Genomic DNA, 14001 nt, shown 5'->3' with positions numbered 1-14001 from the left:
ACATAAATGGATGGAACATGTTGAAAGAATGAAAACAGAAAGATTACCAAAACAAGCCTTAAATTACAAATCATTAGGAAAAAGAAAACCAGGACATCCTCTTAAGAGATTCAACGATGACCTCTAAGGTCAGAAGCGACTCTAGGCTCAAATTCTTGACAGGCATCATGATGATGATAAAGTCTACTTACAACTTAAGTAGGCACTTCAAAAACACATTAATGTGATACTTGGCATTGCAGATATTCAACTAACTTATTATAATCTGGAACATAACTGGAATTTCTGGTTCTTAGGCCATGGTTGAAATGAAAATCATTGAGCCGTGATCAATACTATGCACTTCTGTCATACTAGCCTAGTGCAACAGAAGTGCATAACCCATAACTGGTGATTTGTACTAAAAAATTTGAAGATTGTTCGGCACTTCAATATCTAACACAGTGGTAGATAATCATGTTGCCAACCCTGCTATAGAGGATAACATTGCTATGTTAGGTAAGTCTTGCTTTAGGAATCTATTACTGTTTTATAAAAGCAGTTGCAGAGTCAAATATGCTACAATACTTTGGATTTTGCCAGGACTCCGTATGTGAAGTTGTTACAGAAACTCAAAGGGACTGAATATGCTAAATAGGCTTGTGACATGGATAGTGGAAAACAAGTACTAGAATAACTTATGGGGGTGGCCTAAGAGAAAGAGGGTGATCAGTCATGTACCACAGAGTTCTGTACTTGGGTCACTGATTTTTAACTTATAGTTAGGAAGGGTGATAAGGAACATTTCTAGGGCATAGCATCAGATAAAGAGAATCTTAACTTGTATAAATTATTCTAACACTGTTCTTTTAACATTCTAAGTTATTCTAACACTGGACAAGACTTTTATAAGATCACTCATTGACTACTTTAGGTGCATTCAATGGGGTTAGACTGCCTGTAAAAAGGGTGTTGTAAGTTCTTTTCTAGTCACCAACTAGAACTTTTACTAAGTTTTTGAGACACCACTGAGTGTATATTGTGTGTGTGTGTGTGTGTGGTTATTAGAGCTCCTAAAGGACAAGTAATTTTTTTCATATTTAAATTGATAATATTAAGTTGACTTATTGTAGTTTTTGTTTGTTGCTGGGAGTGATTTATCTAATTTGTAAGTAAACCTTGTATTTTTACTTTTTTAAAAAAAAATATGATATTGTTGGCATGTCAATGTGTGGTAGAACAATGGTGGCAAAGACCATGTTGTCAGATGATTTGAATTTGCAGGATTTTGTGCAGTGCGTGTGATATATTCTTCGCAAAAATTAAAGGATATGTAGAAGGAAAGTGAAACTGGAGAGAGAGTGTTAAGTGATATGAATGGAGCAAATGCTAGTAGGGTGGACAGTATTGACATTAGTATTGAAAATGTCAGGAATTAATGTGAACATACCGTGGAAATAAATGAGAATGAAATGAACATAAATAAAAAAATAACACATTTGAATGTTATCCTTCACAGGAAAAAGTGTAATGTTGAAAACTTACATAAGCAGCAAGATATTAGCATGGCAGAGAAGAGTAAGAAAGAGGTCGCCCAAAGTAATAATAAAGACCAATCGAATAAATGAGAAAAACAACTTAAGGAGAAAATTATGTATGGAGACTAAATGAGTAGGAGGGTGTACTTAATGAAAGTGTAAGAAAATTGTGTTTCCCTGGTGCAAAAATTCACAATATTAGTCATGCCATCCATGGCATGATTAATATTGTGAATTTTTGAGGGAGGATATAAAGGAGTTGTTAGAAGCAAAACTGAAGAGCAAGAAGGTGAAGATTGTGAGTTTCTTGCCACACTATGATAGATACAAACTGAGGAGGAGGATGTTGGACAAATAATCAATACATAGGTTGTGAAGAAAGAAGGACTTGTATAATGATAATGGACTGCATCTAAATAATGTTGTCTAGAAAGAGAGCTTTGTTCTGAGCATGCTGAAGCACAAATTCAGGAAAACTTAAGCAATTAGAGTGGAAGCAGGTGTGAAGTGAGGTAAGTGAGTGTGAGAATGACCAGTGCAGAATCTAGTCTCTCAAGCAAAAAAATTGAGTAGGGTAGTCAATGCAAGAAGTAAAGGTGGGTGGAGGCCCTAAAGGGATGCTGTAGTTTCTATATACTAATGCCAGAAGTATCAAGAACAACAAGAAGGAGGGTTTTTTGGCATTGGTTACTGCAACCTTGCCACAAGTTATGGGGTAGACTTGGCTAACAGCAGATGTAGTTACATGGATACGATATGAAGGGTTTAGTATTTTCAGGAAACATAGGATGAAAAGAGGGGTGGTGCTAATGATAGCAAATGAATTGCAGCCAAAAAGAATAGGAGATAGGCAGGAGGGTGGCTATTCATTTGAAGCAGTCTGGTGTGAGATAAAGACCAATAAGACAAAATATATAGGCGAGAGGGGTCCAAGGATGATCTGGAAGAAATCCATCGCAAATTAGTACAAGTGCAGATCAAGTAATTATTATGGGGACTTCAACTATGGAGATATAAACTGGAAAGAAGAGAGATCACATAGCAAAAGGAAATGGAATTTATACACCTACTGAGAAATAATTACGTGAGGCAAGATGTGATGGAGGGAACTCGAGGTGCAAAAGCGTTGAAACTGGTCACAGGATCAGAAAAGCTATCCAAAACCAAGATTGCCACGTTGCCCCTGATAAGGGAATGTGACCGTGCTGTCTTGACTTGGGAGACTGCAAATGAGCAATATTCTGTCAAGAACGGGTATATGTGGAATTTAAATGATTATGACAAGCTTAGGAGGAAGCTTAAATCTCTGCCATGGCATAAAACACTGCAAGGGAAGGATGTTAATAATGCATGGGAGATAGTTAAGGGTCATATAGCAGAAGCAATATTAAATTGCATAGCTAAGGTGAGGATGGATAATCAGTTATGAGTTAGATGAATGTGTTGTATCATTCAGCATGAGATGCAGAATAAGTAAATGATATGGAGGGTATATAAGGAGAAAGGTGATCACAAACTCATGAACATTACAAGGTTCAGGCAAGAAAGACAAAATCAGATTATGAGAATTAGCTAAGCAGGCCAAAAGAAATCCCAAAGAGCTCTTTTATTATGGCAAGTTAGAGGAGGAACGACTACGGAAGATTAACCTTAATGAGCGATGGTCATGAGGTGACAGAAGCTGATAAAATTGTTGAGTTACCACTTTGCAACTGTTTATCATCCAAATGAGGTTAATGCTGTGACAGACTGATGTTCAAATAGAGGTGGATGAATTTGAGTTCTTAGAATATTTCATTAGGGGATTAGATGGGATATCAGCTTGCATTTTGCAAGAATGTGCAAGGGAAGAACTGGAAATGCCTCTGACTAAGCTGTTTAATTTAAATCTCCTGGTATATTGGAAAAAGGGCAAAATAATTATTTTGCATAAGGGAGATTCTAAGACTGCAGAAGCAAATAATAGACAAATCAGTATCTCTCGAGTGGTGTTAAAAGTATTGGAAAAATTGGTCAAAAAGAATTCAAGAATGGGCAGCATGGCTTTGTGAAAGGTAGGTCATGCCTTAGTAATTTACTAACATTTTATAATAGAGTAACAGCTGAGTTAGATAAAGGAAATGGCTACACGATTTGCTGGATTTTGCAAAGGCATTTGACAGAATACCACATGGAACTCTTATGTGAACCGCAACAAATGGGGATGGATATGACACTAGTTCTGTGAATAAGAGGCTGGCTGCTTGACAGAGATCAAAAAGTGGAGGAACGGAATCTAGGCAAAAGCAGGTTACTAGCAGTGTACAAGGACCATTACCATTTAATTTGTACATAAATGATACAGGAAATAATCTGAAAGAAAATCCTGAAGTGCTTGCAGGATGATTTAAATATGCTGTCAGTATGAGCAAAAGATAACGAGCATCAGTTTAATGTGGAAAAATGTAAAGGTGCATTCTGGGAAAAACAGATTACAGGCTGTGTATCACATTGATGGAACTATATGCCAAGAAATAGAAGAAGTTAAGGATTTAGAAGTGGTGGTGGTTGACACTGAAGAGAGCATATTGGTAAAGATGTTAAGATAGATAAGATTACTTGGTTATTGAACACAAGCAGAGTTAAAGAAATTATTCCTCTTTATAGAGCCTTTATATGTCCGCATCTGGATTGCTGTGCTCAGGTCTGTTCACCTGGATTTCTTGGGTATGAGGAAGTGGAGAAAATTTAGAGGCAGGCAACCAAGATGGTGAGTGGTCTGTAGAATGTTCCCTATGAAGTCAGATTAAGATGTGTGATTGTAGAAGTTGGTTGTAAAGCAAAAAAAAAAAAAAAAAGAGGGGAGGAGGGATATGATAGAAATATATAAGTTACTTAAAAAAAAAAAAAAAGATTTTAAAGAATTGATGCAGAGACATTTTCCCTGCATCAATTCTTCAGAACTTGGCTGGAGAGTGTAGAACAAGAGGTTATCCATGGAAGTTGAATAAAGGTGTGGTTAGTGAGGGTATCAGAACAAGAATTTTCACTTGGAGTTGTGAATGAATGGGTTGCCAGTGTCAGCAGTTTGTCTGTTCAAGGAGAGGTATGATAGATTGTGTGGATAATTTGCATCTCCTGTGATGAGTGTTCAAACTCCAGAGGTGCCCATACAATAATAATTCCAAGATACATAAATAAAAAGAAATATAAAACATTCCGAAGTAAACTTTGACAACAGTAAATCATAAGTTTAAAAAAAAAAATATGTTTCTTAAATTCAGCCTCATTTCAAATAAGTTGAATAAAGGTTTTTTTTTTTTTTTTTAAACTATTTAGCATAAACAATTCTTTCCCTGGAAAATCTTGGTAACTGGAGAAGTCCTAGCACTAAAATAAAGGAAAGTTGTCTTGGACAATAAATCCTCAATTTTGAATACTACAGTGTTCTTCAATGCCTTCTAGACAAGTCAGAAAAATATTCCTTCTTTCTACTTTCTCATGATTCACAACTTTTTTCCTCTTCCTTCATGAGGATTTTCAAGGAAAAATTATACCAATTCCATGTATATCTTGGAAAAATAGACAAGGTTATTACTGTTCTAATGGAATCTTTAATATCCATAAAGTGTAACAAAAAATTAATACTGGGTTTAATAGGTCGTAATAGATATTTAATTAAACCTACTAGTTTTGCCACATATACTAGTGGTTTCTTCTGGGTTAGGAAGAATAAACAAATACACAATAAGAAGTAAGTATTAACCATATAACTAAGAGCCAAATATGTAGAAACTGTTAAACAAAAATAAACAGAAACACATGGAGCATGGAAGCTGGTACAGGTCAGTCATTGTTCAAGCAGATGTGCACAATAGTTGGCAGAAAGGTTTTGGCACTTGTAGATAATCTGGTCCGTCCCTCAAGACATCTCTCAACTCAAATTTTTGCTGGTGGAATGGGGAAATCTACAAACAACTATCTGGCCTTGCAATGGGAAGCCCTACCTCCTCCATGTACTGACTTATTAATGGAAAACTTTGAAAAAGATGTCTTGCTATCTACAAATTCTAAACTATCACTATGGTGGAGATATGTAATGATATATTTATAATGTGAAAACAGTGTGGCTGAGTTGCACAATTTTCTTTCATCAATTAACTCCTTCCACCAAAAAATTAAATTCACTTTAGAACTTGGAAATAAATGAAAATCATCTTTCTTAGATATTCTAATTTTGAATATCTAAGTGCAGAAAAAGGAGAAGGAGGCATCTCTCTCTTAACGTACAACTATCTCTTAACATATAACCGTAAGTCTACTGATACAGGTTGTTATCTACATTTCTCTTTGTTGCAGTATGCGTCATTTTTTTAGATACCCAAATTCAATTAGTGCACCTCTAAAATTTGATTAGTGTGCCTATATACATTTTAAAAATAAATGTTACAGATTTTAAAAATTTTCTATCTATGCATTTTTATGGCAAACTATTTTAAAAAATCACTCACCAGAATGAAATAATTTAGTTACCAATTTAAAACATTTTACAAATGTTTTAAATTGGTAACTAAATCCATGTACACTTCCATGTACACTATGTATACTGTTCCAAATTTTTACTGCCAAAATTTATGTCGTCTGCTATAGTACGCCCACAGATTGGAGACCCTTCTGCACGTCACAAAAAGAAGAATCCATTCTGATAATAGGGTAATCAATCCATCTTCTGACATGAGGTGTTCATTATTACACGTCGGAAAATTAACTCCTCTTTTATGATCAACGGTTCCTAAATATTTGGCTTTTAGTTATGTAATGATTCATATTTACCGCATATTGTACAGGGTGGCCATAAATTAACTTTTCCTCTTTGGATGTATCTGTAGTTAAAACGAATACATAGAATGAGACCATTTTATATTGGGACTTTCGAAGGCATTGGGAGATGAATTCCATGAAAAAAAGATTTAGTACCAAAAGTCGCCGATAGGGGAAATTTTGGCGCTGGTGAAGCCGAAAGCAGTCAAATATTCCCAGTAAACACAGGTAAAAGGACTATGCAAATTTTACTGTGCGTGCGTGACAGCAGCGCCACCAATTCCACTTAAAAAGGGATTGTGAACATTCAGGCAGTTATTCAAATGACTGACGAATTGTGCTCAATATGCATCCTACCTTGCCTCAGCATGCTTTACTTGTTAAATTGTTTTACCTTAAACAGTGCAATGCTGTAGCAGCCCTTCGGGAATTTAGAAGGCTTCATAACCTGCGTACAGGTCCTATGTCAGCTGTAGCACTGAGAGCTATGATTAAGAAGTTAGAAGAAACTGGATCAATAGGAGTTAGACGTGGCAGAGAATGGAAAGCAGTGCAAGAAGAGACAGTAACAGACGTTGCTACTGTGGTCCAGGGGACCATGATTCTGATGAATAAAACATTATTTCCTGCGAGTTCAATCACTACATTAATTTCTGTGTCTCTCGCAAGCTGTTATTTTAGTTAAATTATTATCATCATTGTAACGTGCCACACATCAAGCTGGAATGAGTGATGCAGCTGTCACTTACACTGCCGAAATGTTATTATTCCATTTTATCTGCTTTTTAATGTAATTATCTGCGTGTTTTTGGCTCTCCCAGCACCAAAATTCTCCCTATTGGCAACTTTTGGTACTAAATCTTTTTTTTCACAGAAATCATCTTCCCCTTCAAAAGTCTCATTATAAAATTTGGTCTCATTCTGTTTATTGGTTTTAGCTACAGATGCCTCCAAAGAGGGAAAGTTATTTTATGGCTACCCTGTATATTTGTTTGTTCTTCCTAACCCAGATGAAGCAATTAGCATATGTGGGAAAATTAATAGGTTTAATTAAATACCTATTACAACCTATTAAACCCAATGTTAGTTATTTTTTGTTACATGAAACAGCTCATTTATTTTCAAACTTCCTTTAATTTCTTACACAACTGTCATTTTAATTACATTTGTAATACAACAACTAAAAATTTTTAAGTGTCCTTTATTCTTTATGAAAGACTGCTAACAAACTTTCAACTAACTTATTCTAAAAATTCTCCCATCTCTCTCTTTTTCATCTGTTTTCTTTTCACTTGTACATGATCCAGTCACATAATGCTTCATTTCCACATCAATCATGAAGTGAGAGAAACCACTGCCATTACATGTCATCGTTATGGCACTTTGCTTGAATGTGGTGAACACTCATGCCCTTATTCTATATAGACCATCTTATAATCAAGTGAATTCACTTCATTAAAAATTAATCTACATAATAAACAAGATATATTAACAATGCACACTTACAATAAACAAAATTATAATGTGCAAAATTTTATCACAATATAAATGCACTAACAATATTAACTGGTGATTAAATTTTCATTTTCTATATTTATATTAATTTACATAAAAACACTATAGAACTGTATGCATATACTGATCATCTATATAATATGCTCAAATATGTTCACCTGAAGTCAGAGAAGATAAGTCAAATGAGAAGATCTAGCCTATGGAATTGCACATATGAGGACATATTATCTTCAAAGTCTGGTAATAGACAGAAGGGAAGGGAAGAAACATGTATAGATACATGTGAGATTTCACAATGCATAGCAAGTTGGGGCAAGAACTCAGTAATCTTTGGAAATTGTAAGGACACTGTTAGGAAGCATACTATGTGGAATGGGTTGACAGTGGATATTATGAGTGCATCTTTAGTGGATGTTTTTAAAAAGAAATTTAGAATGTTACCTCTAAGAGGCCTCAATTCCCAATAAAGAAACCCATTTGACTGGTTTGATTTTCATTTTATAATAATCACATTAAATCTTGCTCACCTGTTTTACAGTATGGGTATGCATTCCATGCTTCTTCATGTATTTCAAGGGATCCCTTTGGAGCAAGTAAACGAATGAAAGCTGGAACTTTGCTGAAAAGGAAAAGAACTTTTTAAATACCAACTATGAAACAGAACCACTAATGGGTTAGTGATGCACAACACCATCTCTCTTGCTGCCAAAACAATTCCATCTTGCTGTTGGTGCTGATTGTTTCTACAAATGAGGCCCTGGAATATCATACCATGGAAACACACACACCTTCCCAATGTTCTTCAGCAGTGAAAGTTATCTACTAGCTAAAGGACAAAGACATATCTCCAGTGCTGAAGAACAGAACTGCTAGGTCTGCTTTATTAACAGTTTAACAGGCTAACCGCCCAGCTAGCTTAATAAACTGCTGGCTAGTCAGGATACCAGCTAAGTTGCTAGCAAGTTGGGATGCCATCTGAAAGTAATGAACAGGTTTTCCAAATAGCTTGTGCAATTCCTTTAGCACCTATCTGAATTACAAATAGGTGCTAAAGTATCATTACTGATATTTATCTGAATTACAGCAAGATTAAAGATAACGAATAATAAATGCAAAATTAGATCAGTCTGGCTCACCTATTTTGTTTTAACTCTCTCTCCTCCAAGTGGGAGAAAGGCAAGTAAAAAGAAGTTACTGTCTTCTTCTTATTGTGCTATCTTCTATCGAAGGTCAGTGACCATCTTGGCGAACAAACTGCGCTCTTCTGCTAATCTGAGCAGTTGTGCACTGCTGTCCTGTCCATGTCTTGATGTTGTCAAACCATGATATTCTTTTTCTTCCTCTAGTTCCTTTGCCACCAATTCTTCCTATCAAAATAGTTTGTAGAAGTTGGTATTTGCTGTTTCTCATGATGTGGCCAAGATATGATGTTTTTCGTTTCTTGATTATTTGTACAAGATGTTTAGCTTTGCCAATGGATTTTAAGACATCTTCATTGGTAATTTTTTCTGTCCATGATATCTTTTTTTTTTTTTTTTATTGTAAATCATAAAAAAGAATAAAATGTCACTATCTTCATAGTTGTCTTAAACAAAAACTGTAAGCATAATCCTTGAGAATATGAGAAATAATCAATAAGCGATTCCAATCGCCAGATATATACTGAACGGTAAAGTGTATTCTTGCATGTGATATACTATTCTTGAAACGCTTTTAAATTGTTGGCTATTCTGAGCCATGATAACTAATTGAGAAGTTTCTTTTTACCATTCACAATGTGTCATGGTAGATGGCTTCCCTGCAAGAACTTCTTTTTTTGCTTTCTATTCTCCTATGCATAAATTACCAACCTCAATGATCTAAATGATCTGTAGTTCTGATGATAATAGCAAACTTCACCTCTTTGTGTGAAAGCTCTTAAAACATTCTAAAATTTGGTAAATCTTTCATGAAAAATGCCTTCAACACCGTTTTCAGTGTTGACGGAAACACTGCTAGCTTGGTTAACTAAGCTAGTCACTGTTTTCTAACCTTCACACCATTAGTCAAACATAAGGGCTACTCACCGAATCAAATGGAAGTAAACCACTAGTCACTGTTTTCTAACCTTCACACCATTAGTCAAACATAAGGGCTACTCACCGAATCAAATGGAAGTAAACCACTAAGCTTCATTGGCACAAGTATAAATATGAGCAATTTTTTAAAGAAATAACTAGTATTAAAATGTTGGTTGATTGGTAGAGCCTCTGCTACTAACGGCTCGTAAAAAGTTAAACAAGTTTGAGCGTGGTTAGTAGTTGCAAGGGGACAATCGCTTGATGCCATTGGCACACTCTCCCTCGATGAGTCTTTGGACTCCCTGGATGTTTCATGTAATAATAATAAAAAAAAAAAATAATAAAATCATCTACACTTAAATAAAATTTTAAGTTAGGTCGTTGTGGTTAATGATATGCCCTTAAAAAAAAAAATTCCAAGCCCTCCTGCTAAACAATTAGAGCTAACGTACTAGTGTCCATGCATGAACTTCATGAACTAATCAGTTCCACTTCAATTCTGGGTGCTATATGAATATTTTTTTTTATTATTGTTTCTATATTTTTTATGATTTTTTATATATTTTATGTTTCATCTCTGAAGCTGTTTCGGTGGCATTTGTTAAATTAAATTTTGCTTAATTTATCCCACATGCAGTCTTTATTCCGTTAAATTGTTAATATGAAAATTTGTGGTAGTCAGCAAGTGAGCAGATGTAAGTTGTGAAACTAGATGTGATCTTTGTGCTCTGCAATTCTGATGTAGGCTGTCCTTCCAATGTGCCATGTGCCTAAAATAAGGTCTGAAAGTGGAAACCTCCTAATAATCTAAAGGTTGGAATAAATCATTTGGAGATCAGATAAAAGATGCAGTTTTTCATGTGGTCTGAAGGTGGTCATGAGACCATACTTCAAAAAAACTCAAAATCTCAACTGGCATTCCTTACATGCTCTTCCAAAGCTCGCACTAATCCTTTGAACTTCAGTTTACCAGATGTAGTGCAGTTGCTGATCTATTTATTTCAGCCAGACTAGGAGGATCTCCTATTCTGTTTCTATAGCACCATTACAGCCATTTATATCTTGCTAATATGCTTTGGTCAAAGAAATCCACTGTAAGAAACTATCTGGAGTGGCCTTACTCATAAGACAACTCTAGATAGGTGATACTTTGAAATAAACTAACCTAATTGCGTGCTCTTTATTTTCATCATCATACGTATCAAGGATTTAGGCCTAGCATGGCCTGTTCCGGCTTTAGAAGTCATCATTGAATCGTTTAAGAGGACGTACTGGTTTTCTTTTTCCTAATGGCTTGTACTTTAAGGCTTGTTTTGGTAATCTTTCTGTTTTCATTCTTTGAATGTGTTCCATCCATTTATGTTTATATTTTTTAATTTTTTCTATTACTGGTTCTTGGTTTAATTCTTTCATAATATCTTGGTTTCTTTTGTGATCAAATAGGGTATACTTTGCAGTTTTTCTCATAAACTTCATTTCTGCTGTTGTTAATCTTTGTTTGTCTTTTTGTTTTATTGTCCAGATTTCGCTTCCATACATTAAGACCGGTAAGGCTAATGTATTGTATACTTTTAGCCTGGTTTGTTTTTGAACTAGGTTTGGTTTAAATGTAGAGTTAATTACACCTGTTATTTTTAAATATTTTGCAATTTTTATGTTTATATCTTTTTCATATGTGATCATACATCCTAGGTAGTTAAATGAATTCACCTATTCTAAGATCTTGTTATCTATTACTATTTTAGTTCTTGCTGGATCTTGTCCTTTAAAGGCCATAGTTTTTTATTTTTCCATTGATATTATCATACCATAATCTCTGGATATCTCATTTAGATTTAAAATAGCTTTTCTGTAAGTTATCTTCAGAATTTGTAATTATTATTTGGTGGTATGCAAAGAGGAGAGTGTTTAAGTTAACTGTAGGTGAAAGTTTAATTCCTTGATGTAAATTTTTACTCCATGTTATTATTATTTCATTTAAGTAGATATTAAAAAGAGTTGCTGAGAGGGGACATCCCTGTCGGACCCCTTGGTTTATCTCTCTTGTATATGATAGCTCGTGATTTAATCTTATTTGTATTTGATTATTTTCATATATACTTGTGATAGCTTTTAGGATATTATTTGGTATTTGTCTTTCTTTTAATATGTTAAATAATATGTTTCTTTTAACTTTGTCAAATGCTTTTTCAAAGTCAATAAATGCAATATGTGTTTCTTAATTATATTCTCTTCTTTTCTCTATTATTAATTTTAGGCAAAAGGCTGGGTCATGTATAGCAAAAGACTATACATGATCGTCCTTTTCTAAATCCATTCTGTACCTCTAGAATAAAGTTTTCGAAATATTTCATTAGTTTGCTATTTAAGATTCTGCTATATATTTTGTAACAGGAATTTAGTATACTGATACCTCTATAGTTTTTAGGGTCATCTCTATTACCTTTCTTAAAGGTAGGAATCACAATTGCTTTTTTCCATTCTATTGGGGGGATACCAGTTGAGTAAATTTTATTTAAAAATAATAAGAGTCTTTGAATCTTGTTCCTGCGTATTATAGTTCTGAACCTAGCTTATGTCTTCAAATGTGATTTCTCCATAATTTTCACTTAGGTGAAAGTGCAGCAGCAGTTAAAAGGCTGAATATTACTGTGCCATCAGTAGGCATTAGCAGCTGCATGCAAGCAACCACTGCCTACTACAAAACAGCAAAGATGGTGGCAACAAAACCCAATAACAACAGATGGTTCCAGTGCAGTAGACCAGCAATGACAAATCTAATGTTATTATCAAGTGATGCAACTGTAGACTAGACATTATAGATACAAAAAACGTCTTTTGTGTGATTTCTGTTGCAAATTGCTGCATGCTTGCTGTGTAAAAAAAATCGATGGATCAGCATATAAACTTTTCACAAACTTGAACCAGTCTTTATGTCACTATACCTCCATTCAGTAAAATACTAACTGAATTTGGGGAAAATATTTTGACAGCCTAGAGCAATATCTTATTACTAATGAAACTTTCTCCTGTAAAATTAAATCAAAAACCATCCAGCTACCACTACTTTGAGCCCAGCAACAAAAGTTTTTGTTCTTGGGCCAGTCTTGAGATGAACTTCTCAAGACTGGCAAATATCCTGTGGCACCAGTGAGCACATCAGAATTAATTGCAGCTATGAACAACCTTGAGGATGCTTCTCTCCGTTCATATGCATGAGCCTGGCTTAACCTTACCTTCAGTCAGCACAAACAAGATTGTCAACCTCACTAACAACTAGATGACAAATGCCATAGTGATCATTGATTACAAAAGTGAAATGCTAGTTCAGAAATCAAGAGCTTCTCATAGCCATTATGGAATCCAGAGTACAGTATTGCACAAGGAACCAATTGCATCAATAACAAACCTCACAGAGCCTTCCAAATCCACTTCTCAAATACACTATGTTGTCAAAAGTGTCCAGACAGCAACTGCTTATATTTCCAGTCACTATAGCATTGCTATCAATAAGTTGGGCATCCTTTCACTGCTATTACAGCCATTACCCTTTAGGGTAGCTCCCAACTAAGTTCTGGTAAACTGCTGATGAATGTTAGTTGAACGAGTAGGTCTGGCATGCAGCCTTCGCTCCAACTCATCCAAAAGATGTTCAATAGAGATGAGGTCGGGCCTTTAGGCTGGTCAGTTTAGTTCTTCCACCTCCATGTCGTCAAACAACGTAGGTATGGCCCTTGCTTTGTGAGCAGGTGCATTATTACTGATACAGAAAAGGGCCTATTCTAAACTGCTGCCACAGTGTGGGAAGAACGGAATTGTCCAAAATGTCATGGTAGGCATCAGCATTTAAAGATCTGGACAAAAAGATCAATGAGCCAAATCCAAACCAGAAAAAAACATCCCCAGACCATTATGCTACCACCTCCAAATTTCTCAGTTAATACAAAACAGTACTCTATTGTTCACCAGGAATCCACCAGGTCCACACACATCCATTGGATTGCTAGATCATGCACCACAATTCATTGCTCCACAGGACTCTCATCCAATGATCTATAGGTCCAATGATGGTGTTGTTTGCACCATTCTAAACAATGCCAGGCATAAGC

General features: G+C 35.1%; 1 protein-coding gene across 1 annotated transcript in view; it reads right to left on the bottom strand.

Annotated features, from left to right (window-relative positions):
• Nucleotides 1-14001, bottom strand: part of LOC150097905 (phosphatidylinositol transfer protein alpha isoform-like) — a 193685-nt gene that overhangs the window by 91021 nt on the left and 88663 nt on the right. The window contains exon 4 of the mRNA XM_090406086.1: nt 8360-8451. Coding sequence (XP_090262212.1) covers nt 8360-8451 — 92 coding nt within the window. The remainder of the gene's footprint in view (nt 1-8359; nt 8452-14001) is intronic.

The sequence above is a fragment of the Typopeltis vanoorti genome, chromosome 16, assembly GCF_054136105.1.
Source record: "Typopeltis vanoorti isolate ZY-2024b chromosome 16, IOZ_Tvanoo_1.0, whole genome shotgun sequence".
NCBI lineage: Eukaryota > Metazoa > Arthropoda > Arachnida > Uropygi > Thelyphonidae > Typopeltis > Typopeltis vanoorti.
Note: the sequence above shows the minus strand (reverse complement) of the source record. Positions and strands in the feature narration are given on the sequence as shown.